Source organism: Prionailurus viverrinus, unplaced genomic scaffold (genome assembly GCF_022837055.1).
Source record: "Prionailurus viverrinus isolate Anna unplaced genomic scaffold, UM_Priviv_1.0 scaffold_42, whole genome shotgun sequence".
Classification (NCBI taxonomy): Eukaryota; Metazoa; Chordata; class Mammalia; order Carnivora; family Felidae; genus Prionailurus; species Prionailurus viverrinus.
The window spans coordinates 3,214,526-3,230,267 of record NW_025927609.1 but is presented as its reverse complement, the minus strand read 5'-3'; the positions used below and the strand labels follow the sequence as shown (position 1 = coordinate 3,230,267).

The following is a 15,742-nucleotide window of genomic DNA, read 5'->3' as shown; positions in this document are numbered from 1 at the left end:
AGTCACTTCGTAGATTGCCCCTCAGTTTCGGATGGTGAGCGCAGCCTCGGGATCGGGCAGGACTCCTCCCAAGTCTTAGGTGTCCTTCTCGGGAGGGCTGTGAGGTTCCTTTGTCTCCTTACTGATCATCGGAATGTTCACCGTCTGGTTACATGTTGTCTGCCGGGTGTCTTCACTGCAAAGCTGCTGTTTTCCCGTGTAATCAGTGGTACGTTAGGGCAGGTGTGCTGACATCAGGTGCGTTTCCTCTTCCGGGCCTCGTACGGGCCTCCCCGAGGAGTCCCGCCTGAGGCTTGGGTTACTGTGCGTGTTGCCAGCGCGATGGCATTGCATCCGCCCCTACCTACTGGATGGACCGCGCTATAATTCAGAGCTGTGCCTTCCCCCACTTTGTCCTTCATTTACGTGCGCGTATCAACACGGACGGCTCTGGGCAGCGTCGACGTTTTCACAGTGCTTGTTCTTGGAGCGCGTGAGCGCGGAAGGTCTTCCTGCTTCTTTGAGTCACCTCCGATTTCCTGTGAAAGCTTCCTCTGGTTTTCAGAGTCAGGCCTTTCGCCTCTTTGGTTGGCTTTATTCCTGGGCACCTCATTGGACTCACCGATGGTTGTTTTACTTTGAGTACTGTCATACCTCGTCGCCCGTTGTCCCACGTTTGGCCCGTGAGAGCTTCTGCAAGCTGCTTTGACTCCTTCTGGCGTGTCCCCGTAATTTTTGAGCACAGGCTCCGGGTCACCTTGTGCCCACCCTGCCCCAGCCCTGGGATCACGTCAGCCACTGCTCTCCGGAGCCCCGATTCTTTGTTCTGGGGAGTGACATTTATCACCCAGGGTCTGGGTGGTACCGGGTGTCGCTGCTTCACCGTCTCGGGGGACAGGGCTGAAGCAGGTGCACACGTGTGTGTGTGTGTGTGTGTGTGTGTGTGTGTGTGTGTTGAACGCACGGGAACTCACACCGACAGCTCCACTTCCGTTCCAGCAGGGTGGGGTCCCCACGAGCCGTTCTCTGTCTGTGTTTGGGGCCCCTTCTCTGTCACCGACCGTCCTGTGCTTATTCCCCGTGTATTCGTGTGTCTTCCCAGTCTCACGAAGCATCTGCCTGTTTATCAAACCCAAGGAAGTGTACCTTTTAAGTCAGGAAGTCAGTGGGGTGTTGCAGGAAGAGGCTTGTCCATCCGCTGTGTCGTGGCTCCGTGCCCGAGGGGGGGCGGCCTCCTCCAGGCCCAGTGAGGGAGGGCGCTTCCAGAGCTGAGGGCAGGGCGCCACCGGCCTGTGCGGGGAGTGCCGCGGGTGGAAGCAGGGCTGCCCCGCGTCCTCGCCGCTGAACGAGAGGAGCGGGCGGCGCAGGGACGCAGGGCCTCGGATCGGCGCCACTTCCTGTGCCTGAGTCCCCGTGGGCGGCGCACCGAGGGCCCCGTGTTCACCTGCATGCGCGGCGGGGCTCGCCCAGGGGAGGACCCTCCGACGGAGCTGGGAGCCCAGGCGGGGCCCTGCACCCTCTTTCGGGAGTACGGTGTCCCTGCATAAAAGCCAGGGGCCGTTCTGACGCCGTCCCGTGGACGCGTATGTGCAGGCCTCCCGACACAGCTGGCCCCGGACTCTGATGGAGGGCTGCGCGCTGTCGGCCAAGCTCGGCGCCGGACCGCGTCCTGGCGGACGTGCCTCGGTGACGTTTGACGGAGGCCGCTCCCGGCTCGGCCCGGCCTGGAGAGGAGGGTGGTGTCGCTTTCAGGTTAGCTATTCTTTAGACGGACGTTTGCGGACCACCTCCTTCTCCGCCGTGAATAGCGCCAGACGTCCAGATGGCTGGGGGGTGGGGGGGCTGCCTCCCTCCCCGCTGTGGCTGCGCAGCTCCGAGAAGACGGGCCCCCGGGGACCCGGGCCGGGCCCGTGCTGGCCCCGACACCCGCCGGCCGAGTCTCCTGGTCTCGGTCGGCTCGTCTGTGAGGCGACGCCTGCGCCCCCTCGCCGCGTGCGTGTGGGGTTGCGTGAAACCACAGGCGTGGAGGAGGCCCCGACACGGACGCACGTTTCCGCTCGGCCTCACCCGATGTCTCCGTGGCCGGGAGGGTGAAGCTGTGTGACCAGGGGGTTACTCGCCACGTCTGCCCCGTCCTACAGGTGTTCCCTAGGGAGGGTGGCTCTGGCGTCGACTGTCTGTCTCGCGGGAAGTGCGCTGAGGACGTGGACCCCCCCAGAGCTGTTCTTTGAGCCTCCGTCGGAGCAGCGCCGCGAGCTGCTCTCGTTCCGGCGGCCACGGAAGTAACGGTGACAGGAGAAAGGGCTCAGAAGCGCAGCGAGGACACGTGGGTGTCGGGGCCCGCGGAGCTGGGGTGACTCACGTGTCCAACGCGCGCCCCGTCAACGGTGAGCGCTTCGGGGCGGGACCAGACGCCGTGCCGGTCGTGGGGGATGCGGCAGGACGGGCCTTACCGTGTAGCGGGAGAAACCACGAGGCACCGCGGGCCGAGCCCGGGGTGGACGGCGGGGCCCCGGAGGGCTGTGCACGGCAGGCGAGGGCGAGGCACTGGCAGGGCCGCCTGGGGACGGTGACGTGGTGACGGGGCGCGTGCGGGCACCGGCCAGGTCCCCAGGAGGCCGGAGCGCGGGGCAGAAGTGCACGGGGGGAGCACTGTACTGCCTGAGGACGAGGCGGGTGCTCCCTGACATGGACACAGCTCCGAGTAGGGGAGGGCTGGCCAGGGACTTGCCCTGCAGGGGGGTTTTCACCAGGACTGCGTTTCTGAAAGGTGGACTCTGGAGGGGAGGAGGGGGAAGGCCAGAGGTTCACCTGAGCCCTGCCGGTGATCAAGGTTGGGGCCAGCGGCCTGGGGTGGAGGGGGAGGCGAGAGTCCAGGGGGAGGGCCAGCCTTTGGTCAAGGCACAGACGGTTGGGAGGTGCTCAGTGACAGGTGTGCCCGTGTCTCAGGATCGGGGGTGCCAGGGGCACAGAGGGCAACTTCAGCGGCGGCTCCACAGGAGTTCCTGGTCTAGCCGTGGGCTTGCCACATCCCGCCCTTCTCTCCTGCCCTCCCCGGCCCACGGACACACCCCTGCAGGTCCACTCTGCAGGTGGCCGTGCTCAGGTGCTCAGCTGCGATGACAGATGACATGGCCGACGCCCCTTACCCCACCCACCTCCTCCACGGCGTCAGCGGCACCACTTGGTTCTGCTCTTGTCCCGCTGGCCGCGGCTCCCATTCTGGGCTGGTGCCCCACATTCCCACCCCGTCCCCCCTGGGCGGACTCACCCAATCTGGGGGGCTCTCCAGACTGCCTCGGTGTCCTGCCGAAACAAAGTCCCACCACCCGGGTAGATGAAAGCCACAGAAACGTATTTTCTTGCAGCTCTGAAATCAACCTGCAACCTGAAGGCTCTAGGGGAGGGTCCCTCCTGCCTCTTTCAGCTCCTGGTGGCCCCAGGCGTTCTTGGCTTGTGGCCGTGTCCCTCCAGTGTCACCCTGTCTTCACGTGGCGTCCCCCCTGTATGCCTCGGGTCTTGTTCTCCCCACTCCCACCCTTAAAGGGCACCAGTCACTGGATTTAGGGCTCCCCTAAATCCGGGATGATCTCCTCTTAAGATCCTTCACATAATTCCATACATAAGGACCCTATTTCCTAGAGAAGGTCCCATTCGCAGGGCCCAGGGGCTGGGATTTGGCCATCTCCTGGAGGACGCTGTTCAGCCCCTGCACGCACCAGCCATGCTTGATGGTCACTAAGTCTGCATTTCTTTTTTTTTTCTTTTTTTTTAATGTTTATTTCTGAGAGAGAGAGACAGAGCATGAGCAGAGGAGGGGCAGAGAGAGAGGGAAACACAGAATCCGAAGCAGGCTCCAGGCTCCGAGCCGTTAGCACGGAGCCCGACGCGGGGCTTGAACGCATAGATGGTGAGATCATGACCTGAGCCGAAGTCAGAGGCTCAACCGACTGAGCCACCCAGGCGCCCCACCAAGTCTGCGTTTCTGGCACAGACTCATTTATTGAGAACCTGTAGGAGCAGCATCTCAAACCTAAAATGTCCCGACTCTTGCTCTCTCCTCCCAGGCCACACAACCTGCTCTGATCCAACTGCTGAGTCCGGGACATGTGGCTCTGCTCGGCCAGTTGCTCAGGTGGGAATCCCCATGGCCCCCAGCCTGTCTGTGGCTGCACACCTGTCCTTGTGCCCCTGTGTCGTCACCCTGCTGCTCAGACCTTCCCGTGGGTCCCTGTCCCCCTGACACGGGGGACTGTGACCCATGAGGGTGTGTGGGACCTGGTCCTGTGCCTCCCGCTCCCTTGCCTTCCCCTTCTCCTTTGTCACGCCGCCCAGCCACGCTAGCTGTCCTCCAGACACACTGCACCCGGCTCCTTCCCGTCCCCCTGCCTCTGGGTGTCTCCCACGGGCACTTGTAGCGGTCCTCCCCCAAGTATTCCGTGTCCCTGCCTGGTCGCCCTCACCTCATCACCTCCTGATGCCTGTGTGCACGGTGACCGGTTTGTGCCTGTCTGCCCCGGACCCACGCTCTGCCAGTGCACAGGACAGGGCTTGAGACAGGAGCCTTTGCTGAAGGAAGGAGGGTAACCTCGTTTGCCCCTTGGCTTTTCGTGAGGTCACGTCGTGAGCCCCCACCTCATGCCGGCTCCCTGGGCAGGGGGGAGGCCCTGTTACTCGGGCTCCTCGGGGTAGCACGGCCCCCCGGGAGAGCGTCCCCCGGGGTGGGCTGTGGGCTGGACACCCTGCTCCTTCTGGCTGGGCCTCGGGACGTGCTTCTCACCCCGCCCCCGGCTTGCTGGTCTTCGACTGGATTTTTTCTAGTGAGCACAGTCTCCCAGAGCGTTGCTTCCCCCGGTGACCTTCAGTGGCCGAGCTAGGGCAGAGCAAGCGGAATAACTGCCCTTGACCTCGTGACCTTGGCGGCACAGCCTGGGCTGTCGGAGCCTCTCTGGCCGCCCCAGGACATTATCGGTTCCCATGACACAGTGCAGGTGCTCCTAGCCCCCCGCCCCCACCCCTGCTGCTGTAATGAGTCACTTTACGTTGTCCTCAAGTTAAATGAACCGTCTTTCCGCCTGTGTATCACACCTGTGTTAGGGGAGAGCCCTTCACCGCTCCCGTCTGAGGTCCGGTCTCCGGACCCCCGGTCGCTGGGCTCTGTGTCCGGGGCGCGTGGCCAGAAGGGCGCCCCGTCACCCGGCTGGGAGAGCTGGCCCTGCATCCTGCCCCCCGCTGCACGTGTGGTCCCTGACATTCCCTGTATTTGTGGCCCCGCCCCCCCCCCCCCCCCCATCCCTGCGGCCTTGGCTGCCCCAGGGAAGCTGAGCCTCACCGACTCGCTGTGGTGCCCCAGGACCCACAGCGCTGTCCTGCGTGTGTAGACGGTTACTTGATGCTTGTTGGCTGAGCGGATGAATGAACCCAGGTGGCTAAAACCTGAAAGCCAGTCAGGGCCCGGGGCAGGGACAAACACGTGACCGCTAAGTGAGTGGGGTGGTGCTGAGGGGGGTCGGCTCACGACAACGCCGGGTGGCGTTTCCCTCTCTGCGCAAGCACGTGTTCTTGAGAAGTGCCCGGGTGCCGGGGGGGGGGGGGGGGGGGGCCAGAGTGCCCTGCAGTTACTAACTGACGCTCTTCTGCTTTTGTTTCCCCAGACGCCATTTGCTTTTGACGCAAGGTGATTTGATGCTTTCCTATGAGACCCGTGAACCATGATGGCTACACAGACGCTAAGCATAGACAGCTACCAAGACGGGCAACAAGTGAGAGCTGGGGCTTTATTCTGCATTCTCAGTGCCGCCAGGGGACCGGCGCCTTGTGTGGTTTCGTTCAGTTTCATCGGGCTGCAGGTCCAGTTTCAAGTGCACCCCGCGGCTCGTACGTGTTGCTGCCCGGAGAGGCCGGCCATGGAGCTGTTGGCGTCGCTTCCCCCGGGGACGGCAGGCCGCCAGTGCTTTTGACTCCCCGAGTCACGGTTTCTCGGGGGTTTGCCCTGTTAGTGTCTGTGTTGGCGAGGCCTGTTGCCTTCAAAGAAAAGCGGGGTGCTGTTGCTAAAAGCCGGGCCCCCGGTGGCTGAGCCCAGCGGGCGGCGTGGTGCGGGCGGCAGAGGGCACCGTCCCGATGGACGGCGCGGCGCGGATGCCGTGCCGTCTGCTCACGTCGCACGGCTGTGCCCGGACGGCTGGCTCTGGCACCGCGTGGGTGGTGTCCTGACCGCCCTCCCACTGTCCGTGGCCTTGGCTTGCCTTCGCAGCTGCAGCTGCGGGAAGGCCGGGTTTTGGGTTGTGTGCCCCGAAGCGCTCGGGAGGAGGGGGTGGGGGCCACCCCCGTCTCCCTCGAGCCCTGGAGCTCCGTGCAGCGAAGGCCTCCCAGCCTGCCTTTGCCCCTGCTTCCTGCGCTCAGGAGGCGGTGCGGGGATGCCCAGAGGCTCTCTTTTCTCCCTACTTGAAGATCCTAGTTAGTGGGCCCGACCAACTGATCAGGCTCGGTGGCCTCTCCCAGATGAGGTCACAGCCCTGCCTCAGTGAGGCTCCAGGTGGGCGCCCAGGACCTGAGGCGGCCTCCCTCGTGTCTCTCCTTGGTGGCCGGTCTCGTGCCCTTCCTGGCTTGGTTCCTGTGGCACAGACTTGGTTTTTGTGGGCTTTTGAAAAACGTCTCGGGGTCTGAGCTTCTTACAGGAATTGAGTTGGGGGGTCCCTTTCAGCCTGCTCTCTGCATCTGGAAGCCCCGCGATATTTCCAAGTGATTTTGTTTCTAAAACGCCAAGCTGGGGTTGTCCCTTCCTCTCCCGCTGCTGAACCCTGCAGTGGGGGGAGGGGGGGATTCTGCATCACCCTCGCACCCCCGCATCGCCCTCGCACTCACCTCTGCCCCTCTTTCCCACGCATCCCTGCCCCGTGGCCCTGGGCCTGGCCCTGGCTCTTCCTCAAGCAGCAGGGGGGCCAGTGCCTCCCTGTCTGGCAGGTCTTTGCACAAATCCTTCCTGGGAAGACTCCCCTGCCCGCCCCGGCACCCCCCCCCCCCCCAAGCCTGCCCCCTGCTCCCTCCCTGCTTGCACCTGGTTCTCCTTTGTGGCACTGATCACCTGCTGGCAGATCCTGTTCGGAGTCCCCTCCCCCCGCAGGGCAGGCAGGCGTCCTGGTGCCCTGATGGGGTCGTGTCCTGTGCAGTGCCAGGCACGGGGAGGGACAGAGCCTCGCTTTTAACAGCCAAGCTCTTTCCCACGACACGCAAAACTCGTGAACGTTATGTTACGCGTTGACGGTCCCACGGTGTGGCTCTGCCTCCCCTCCACACTTGGACAGCGAGCTTTCCCTTCCTCCGCGACCATTAAAGAAAGAAAGAAACAAACCCAAAGACCTGAAATACATCTTTTGACGCTTGTTTATAATACTGTCGGATCTCCCTCCAGAAAGGTTGTGTTCGATTGGGCTTGTTAGTTGCTTTACTGCTTCGTGTTTTCAAGAGAGAAACAATTTCCCAGGCGCGCTGCGCCATCTGAAGGCAGTGGGACGGAGGTCTCCCTGCACATCTGGGCTGACAGACTAGAGCCTGCACCGCAGGACAGGGGCTCCCTCGCCGCCGGGCGGGCGACTACCCCCGGCTGTCAGGGGGGGTCGCATGGCAGGGAGCAGGCTCTCTCCCTGCCTGGGGACAAGCCCCTTCCCCGAGTGCCCCCACCAGCTGCTTCCCCGGGGCGGGGAGTCATGGCAACTGGCGGCAGGGCAGGTGGGTTCCGGTCCTGAAGCAGCTGAGGGCACTGGCAATCTGCTCCTGGACAATTACAAGTTTACTGCAGCAATTTAGGGTTTTTTTTTAATGTTTATTTTGAGAGCAAGTGAGTGCATGGTGCGGGGTGGCGGGGGTGGGGGTGGGGAGACGGGGAGGAGCAGAGAGGGAGAGAGACGCAGAGAATCCTAAGCAGGCTCCGTGCTGTCAGCACAGAGCCGGGCTTGGGACTCCATCTAACAACTGAGATCATGACCTGAGCCGAAAGCAGGAGTCGGATGCTTAACTGACCGAGCCCCCCAGAGCCCCCCAGCAAGTTGGAATTTTTTTCTGTAAACTGAATTCTTTATGTTTAAGGATTTAAAGACTTTTCACCTAAGTTACAAACCAAAATAGCTAGTTTAAAGCAATTTACATTTATTTATTTACTTTTGAGAGACAGAAAGAGACAGTGCAAGCGGGGAGGGGCAGAGAGAGAAGGAGACACAGAATCCAAAGCAGGCTCCAGGCTCTGAGCCATCAGCACAGAGCCCGACGCGGGGCTCGAACTCACAAACCGTGGGATCGTGACCTGAGCCGAAGTTGGAGGCTCAAACAATTGACCCACCCAGGCGCCCCTTAGTTTAAAGCAATTTAAATGATAATATCTAGACGCTATTTCTTTAAACACCGCCAGTCTTTACTTTCTAAATACAGTGCCTTTTTTTTCAAAATGTTTATAGATGATGTATTCCTGAAATTTAAGAATAGATAGGGGAGAGTTTCAGCCCTGCCATGACTACGTTCGTTTTCGTGACAAGATAGGAAGAGTTTGGACTGTTTGTTTCTACCTCTCAAGCTGTGATGTTGCTCAGTGTGAGGGTTTAGGGCAGGAAGAGACACACACAGTAAGGTGACTTAATCCCCTCGGCACTCTGGAGGTGGCATATTTTTTGAAAATCACACGCAGTTCACAGATATCGGCCCTCAGTTTTCAAGATGATTTGGAAACTCAACCTTTGTTTTAGCCATTTGCAAAACGTGTCAGACTCAGAGGAGTTTTGTTGGTGGTAATTCTGATGGATTCTCGCCAGCCATCCAGCTGTCTCCCACTTTACCAGTCCTCTTGTTTCTGCTTGAGGAGAGAATACTTAGTAGCAGTTCACTTTGTGTTTAGTAACAAAACCTCTCCTCCTCCTCCTTTCGCAGATGCAAGTAGTAACAGAGTTAAAAACGGAGCAAGATCCCAACTGCTCTGAACCGGATGTGGACGGAGCGAGCCCTCCCCCGCCGGGCTCCCAGACGCCGATGGACGCAGACAAGCAGGCCATTTATAGGTAGCGATGAGATGCGATGCGCGTGGGTTTTAGTAGGGGTAAGAGGAGCAGAGAAACTTGTTAAATGGAATATGCTGGAGCTGGCAGCTAGGCAGAGCATTAGGTATGGTGTGATAACCACTAGGGTGAGCAGTTTCTCGAATTAAGACGTTATTCCTACTACCTTAAAAAAAAGTTTTGGAATCTAAATCTATATTTTAGTCAACCCTGCAAGAAGAAACCTTCAAGCCCAGACAATTCTACTGGGGAATCCTACCAAAAATAAAGAAGAAAAAAACAGCAAGTCTACACAGTCTCTTCCAGAAAAAGGAAGAGGGGAGGCTTTCCAACTCAGCTTATGAATTGAGCATCACCGTGATACTAAAGCCACAGACAACACAGAAAGGAAAAGTACACACCAGCGCGCCTCACGAACTTGCACGTAAAAATAGTTAATCCAGTATTAACGAATGAAATTCAGTGACGTATGAAAAGAATCACCTGCAGTGACCAAGTAGAGTTTATCCCAGGAACTCAAGACTGATTCACTAGTCAAAGTTCAACCAGTGAGACCCACAACACGCTCGTATCGGTTGACACAGAAAAGTCAACAGCTAATTATGGTTGAAAGCTGTCAGCGAGGTGGTAATAGAGGGAAACTTTCCTAACCTGATGAAGGGCAACCTCCAAAAATCGACAGTTCTCATTATGTTTAGTGGCCAGTGACTGTTTTCTGTAAGATTGGGAATAAGGCAGAGATGTCCACTCGGCCTCCCCCTGTTCAGTACTGTAATGGAAGTCATAGCCAGTGCAGTAAGGCAAGAAAAAGAAAGAAAAGGCATACCAGCTGAGAAAGGAAGAGAGAAAACTGGCTTTGTGCACCAACAACACGATCGTCTACATCAAAAATGCCAAAGACTCCACCAAAAAATGTCCAGGACTGAGTTTAATAAGGTCACAGGTTACAAGGGCAACACACAGAAACAAATCCTCTTTCTATACCAGTAATATACACTTGGAAACGGAAATTAGAAAGACAATACCGTTTACAAGAGCACCAAATCAGGTGTAAACCTAACAAAACACAGACCCTTGATGCTGGAAACTGTAAATGCTGACGCAAGCAATCAGAGAGAACCCAGGTGGTGGGGCATACCATACTCATGGATTGCAAGAGTCGGCACAGCACAGATGTCATTTCCCCTGAAATCCATTTGCAGGGTGAGCACAATTGCGATTAAGGTCTCAGCGGGATATTTTTGTACATATAGGTAAGCCAGTTCTAAATTTTACATGGCAGATGAAGGAACTAGGCCAGCTAAGACAGTGTTGAAGAGGAAGACTACAGTCGGGCTTCGAGGCTGACTCGGGTGTTACGGTAATGACGATGTCGTGATGCTGGTGAAGGGCTGGGATCAGCGTCACTGATAGTCCAGAAGTAGGTGTACAAAAACATGATTTATGTGACCTTTGCAAAGGTGCCAACACAGTCCGGTGGAGTGGAGGTAGCCCCTCCCACAAACGGTGTTGGAACAGTTAGACGTTCACCTGCTGGAAGAAGACCCTTGACCTCATCTCACGTTTTATACAGAAGTTGCCTCAAGATGGAGCATAGATCTCAGTGTAAAACTTGCAACTGGAGAACTGGTCTCTCCACACAGCGGAGCATCATGCAGCCATAAAGAGGAATGACGTACCAATACGCGGTACAGCACTGATGGTCCTTGAAAACGGTGTCACTAAGTGAAGGAGGCTAGAGGCCAAAGGGCACGTATCCTGTGATTCCTTTTACCTATCTATCTGTCTGTTTATTTAATTTTTTATTTTTTAAAGTTTACACCCAAATTAGCTAGCATATAGTGCAGCAATGATTTCAGGAGTAGATTCCTTCGTGCCCCTCCCCCATTTAGCCCATCCCCCCTCCCACAACCCCTCCATCAACCCTCAGTTTGTTCTCCATGTTTAGGAGTCTCTTCTGTTTTGTCCCCCTCCCTGTTTTTGTATTATTTTTGCTTCCCTTCCCTTATGTTCATCTGTTTTGTCTCTTAAAAGTCCTCATAGGAGTGAAGTCATATGATTTTTGTCTTTCTCTGACTAATTTCTCTTAGCATAATACCCTCCAGTTCCATCCACGTAGTTGCAAATGACAAGATTTCATTCTTTTTTGATTGCCGAGTAATACTCCATTGAATATATATACCACATCTCCTTTATCCATTCATCCCTCGATGGACATGTGGGCTCTCTCCATACTTTGGCTATTGTTGAAAGTGCTGCTATAAACATGGGGGTGCCTGTGTCCCTTCGAAACAGCACACCTGTATCCCGGGGATAAATGCCTAGTAGTGCAGTTGCTGGGTCGTAGGGTAGTTCTATTTTTAGTTTTTTGAGGAACCTCCACACTGTTTTCCAGAGTGGCTGCACCAGTTTGCATTCCCATCCGTGATTCTTTTTTTTTTTTTTTTTTTTTTTAATTTTTTTTTTTTTCAACGTTTATTTATTTTTGGGACAGAGAGAGACAGAGCATGAACGGGGGAGGGGCAGAGAGAGGGAGACACAGAATCGGAAACAGGCTCCAGGCTCCGAGCCATCAGCCCAGAGCCCGACGCGGGGCTCGAACTCACGGAGCGCGAGATCGTGACCTGGCTGAAGTCGGCCGCTTAACCGACTACGCCACCCAGGCGCCCCCGTGATTCTTTTTATATGAAATGTCCAGAACTGGCGAATCCATAGAGACAGACAGTAGATTAGCAGTGGCTTGGGACTGGGGTTTGGGGGAAAATGGAGAGTGGCTGCTAATGACGATAGGGTTTCTTTGGGGGACGATGAGAATGTTATAAAATTGCCTTGGTGGTGAGTATAGTAAACACCACTGAATTGTCCGCTTTAGAGTGGATGTTGTTTCGTACAGGAACTGTCTCTCGGCCGCGCTGTTATATAAGCCAGTGCATACGTACATACTAAAATATTCTCCTGAAAATGTGGAACGTACATTTAAAATTTTTCTCCCCCCAGGCATCCACTATTTCCACTACTAGCTTTGTTGTTCGAAAAATGCGAACAGTCTACCCAGGGCTCAGAAGGCACGACCTCTGCCAGTTTTGATGTAGATATTGAAAATTTTGTAAGAAAGCAAGAGAAAGAAGGAAAACCCTTCTTTTGCGAAGACCCGGAAACCGACAATTTAGTAAGTAAAAGAAACGTTTTATTCTTACGTCTTATTGCTTCCCAGTTTCAAATGTGACCAATAAATCTTAAGCTTCCACTTAGAACTTTAGGATGTAGTTCTGCTAAAGGGGAGCATCATACAGTTCGTGAAATAGCTTCCCGTACCTGTGACCTCACTGTCCCCACGTCGTCCAGCTTCTCCAGTGACCTCACGTAAGAACCCGAGGAGAGGACCTGAGCCTGCATCGCAAGGGGCCGGGGACCCACTTCTCTCCTCAGCATTTGTAACGTCCCCCGGAGTCGGCGTGCTCACGCGCTGGGCTGCTCGGGCAGCGTGTCTGGGCCCCGCTTCAGTTCTTGGCCTCTCCCTGGTCACGGACACACGACCTTCTTCTCCGAGACAGACGGACCTCATGCTCAGTCTTGAGGCTGGTATTTGTGGCGGGAGGCAGGGCTGTACGTGCGCTCGGGGAGGCCCGTGAACGGAGCGAGGCAGGCTTACCAGAGGGCTCCCAGGCTCCCCGCTGCTTCCCTCGGCCTTTCTGCTCGAAGCCAGTTGGTCTTACCTTGGCGCCCTCCCTCCAGCTCCGGCCCCGAGGTTCAGGGTTGTGTGTGCTTTCTCAAGGGAGCGGACACTTTGTTGGAGTGAACGTCAGTGCCGGACCCGGAGGGGGCGGGGCCCGTCCGTGCTGGTGGAGAACCGTTTGCCTGTGGCCGGGGGCCTGCCCCTTCACCGGGTTTCCTTAGAGCACGCTAACTCCCAGCCCCGAGCCCTAGTCAGGGCCCTGAGCAGCAGAAAAGCATCCTTAGAAAAGTTTTCCCTGAATAAATTGCCCACAGCTTTGTTGCTCTTTAAGTTTCTCATTATACATCCAGCCCTCACTGCCTAATGGATTTTGTGATGAGTTGTCCGACCTCGAGTAAGTCTCCTCATCTTTGAAATGGGACTAGCAGCGCCCGCCCTCTGGGGTGAGACTCAGAAGCTCTCTCCGCCTCTGAATCTCTGTCATGCAGCCATCAGTGCGTGGGCCGTGGGTACAGCCAGAGTGGCCCCGGGCTCTCCTGACCGGTGTTCGAGCACAGGGCCTGGCAGGGTTTGGTTCGTGGTCACTCTCGGTCCACAAATGCCTGTGAATTACTGCCACCCAGGTCACAGGGGGAGGGGCTGGGCTCCGGGTTGTGGATTCCCGGCAAGTGGTGCTTTCCATCCGAGGCCGCTGTCTACCGCTGTGGGGCAGGTGACTCCGGAACTTAGTGACTTAACACAGTCACTGTAAAACTTTTGGGAAAATCGTAAAAGCCCGCATCTGGCACTGGGCGGGGAGTTCTCGGGCTCGACACCGAAAGCACAATCCGTAAAGGGCAGAGTCGGTTAACTGGGGTTTTGTCCAAATGAAGAGCTGCCCATGCGGTGGGCACGCACTCCTCCCCGTTTGCAGACGAAGAAGCGGGAGGTAAGCACCTCCCTGGCTGTGATGCGGGTCGGCCGTGGGGCCGGGCCGAGGCCCTGCCGTCTCCCGCTGCAGCGACTCCCCGAGGGCGGCCCTGGGACCATCTGGGTCCCCACACACCGGATGCAGCTGAAGTACGGAAGGTCGGCGGCGCCGGGGTGACTTACTGTTTGGCCCGATTTCTGACGTCGCTCCCCTTGTGTCCCCGGCGGTGCAGACGGTCGTGGCGACGCGGCTCGGGCCGGTCACGGAGCGGTCCTGTGCTGGTGACACCAACGGCCGCTGTGCTCCTGCCTGCTCGTCTGAGAGCCTTCGTTGTCTCTGCTTCTAGATGGTGAAAGCAATCCAGGTTTTGCGCATTCATCTTCTTGAGCTGGAAAAGGTTAACGAGCTCTGCAAAGACTTCTGCAGTCGCTATATCGCTTGTCTAAAGACGAAAATGAACAGCGAGACCCTCCTGAGCGGGGAGCCTGGAAGCCCGTACTCCCCCGCCCAGTCCCAGGTATTTACGTACGTTTGGGCCCCGCTCTGCTCCTCGGTTACCGTCCTGTCCACAAGGGGACGGACGGCTGCTCGTCACCGTCAGTCCGGAGACCGACAGCCCTTTCAGAACGTCTGGGCTGTCTACGGCCGTCCTGCCCAGAGAGGTTTCTAGATCTCTGAGCCTGGCCTGGGCTGGCAGTGAATTCCCTCAAGCCCGAAAGACAGTCCCTCCGGGCATCACGCAGCCACTGAAGTGAGGCCTCGGTCTGTGTACCGTGCCCCGGATCCCGTCCTTCTGGGGGATAGAGTACCGTTCACTTCTTTCCTTCTTTTTTAAAATATGTTTTTTGTTGATTATTTCCTAAAATTGTGGTAAGGTACACGTGTCATGAATGTGCCATCTTAACCATTTAAAAATTTGTTTTGACGTTTTAATTTATTTTTGAGACAGAGACAGAGTATGAGTGGGGGAGGGGCAGAGAGAGAGAGAGGGAGACCCAGAATCCCAAGCGGGCTCCAGGCCCCGAGCTGTCAGCACAGAGCCCGACGCGGGGCTCGAACTCGTGAACCGTAAGCTCACGACCTGAGCCGAAGTCGGCCCTCAACCGGCCGAGCCCCCCAGGTGCCCCTCATCGTAACCGTTTTTACGCGCACAGGTCCGTGGCTGAAGCACGTCCACACTGTCGCGCCACCGTCCCCGCCCTCCGTCTCCAGAACTTCCCACGTTCTCAAACTGGAAGCCTGTCCCTGTTAACGACTGACTCCCCCTTCTCCCCTCCGCAGTCCCTGGCTCCCACCATTCGACTTTCTGTGTGTATGGATTTGATTCGTCTGGGCACCTGATGTAAGGGAAATCCTACAGTATTTGTCCTTCTGTGTTTGGCGTATTTTGCGGAGCGCAGTGGCCTCAAGGTCCACCCACAGGAAGCCCTGGTGCCCTTGAGCCGTTCTGGTGGCAGGCGGTGGTCCGTGTGGCCGTAATCTGCACTTCCCTGATGGCTGATGGCGCCGACATCTTTCCGTGGGCTTAGTTGCCATCTGGAGATCCTCTCTGGTAGAACGTCTGCTCGTGTCTTTTGCCCGTTTTCTAGGTTTTTTTTAACTGTTGTTTTGAGAGTATTCTAGATCCGAGTCTCTTACTGGCTATGTGGTTTGTAAATATTTTCTCCCAAGTCCGTGGCTGATCTTTTCATCCTCTTCACAGGGTCTTTTGCAGAACAAACATTTTAAATTTTGATCAAGTCCCACGTATCAGCTCTTCCTTTGGTGAGTCTGAGAACTCTGCCGAGCCCTGGAGCCCCAAGATTTCCTCCAGTCCTTTCTCTGCAAGCTGGGTGTTTCGCACTCAGGTCCACGACCCATCTTGAGTTAACTCTTGTACGCAGTGTGAGGGTTTAGGTGGAGGCTGCTTCCGGAAGTTCCTCCGTTGAGTTGCTTTTGTGACACTGTCACAATGCCGGTCTGTTTGTGTCTGTCTGTTTCTGTCCCCTCTGTTGTCACACTGCTGGATGTATTCCCACCGTGTAGCCGTGGTTACTGGAGCTACTTGGTAAGTCTCAGATCGGGGTGGACTGTATCGTCCCCCTTTATTCTTCTTTCTCAAAATGGTTTTAGTTATTCTAGTTCCTCTCCGTGTAT

General features: G+C 56.6%; 2 protein-coding genes across 8 annotated transcripts in view; one reads left to right on the top strand and one right to left on the bottom strand.

Moving 5' to 3' along the window:
• The window catches only part of PKNOX1 (PBX/knotted 1 homeobox 1), a 59,376-nt gene that overhangs the window by 21,016 nt on the left and 22,618 nt on the right, over nucleotides 1–15,742 (top strand). For 2 of the 7 annotated variants that reach the window (XM_047846885.1, XM_047846886.1), the window contains exons 1-6: nucleotides 1,744–2,366; nucleotides 4,047–4,114; nucleotides 5,634–5,741; nucleotides 8,896–9,023; nucleotides 12,018–12,189; nucleotides 13,953–14,123. In XM_047846885.1, coding sequence (XP_047702841.1) covers nucleotides 5,691–5,741; nucleotides 8,896–9,023; nucleotides 12,018–12,189; nucleotides 13,953–14,123 — 522 coding nt within the window. In that variant the 5' untranslated portion in view covers nucleotides 1,744–2,366; nucleotides 4,047–4,114; nucleotides 5,634–5,690. The other 5 variants (XM_047846881.1, XM_047846882.1, XM_047846880.1 and 2 more) reach the window with 5 other exon arrangements.
• LOC125159149 (vegetative cell wall protein gp1-like) lies at nucleotides 1,134–3,200 on the bottom strand. The gene is made up of 3 exons (XM_047847107.1): nucleotides 3,138–3,200; nucleotides 2,433–2,756; nucleotides 1,134–1,703 (listed from the first exon to the last, which is right to left on the bottom strand). Exons 1-3 carry the CDS (start codon nucleotides 3,198–3,200, stop codon nucleotides 1,134–1,136), a joined length of 957 nt encoding a protein of 318 aa, XP_047703063.1.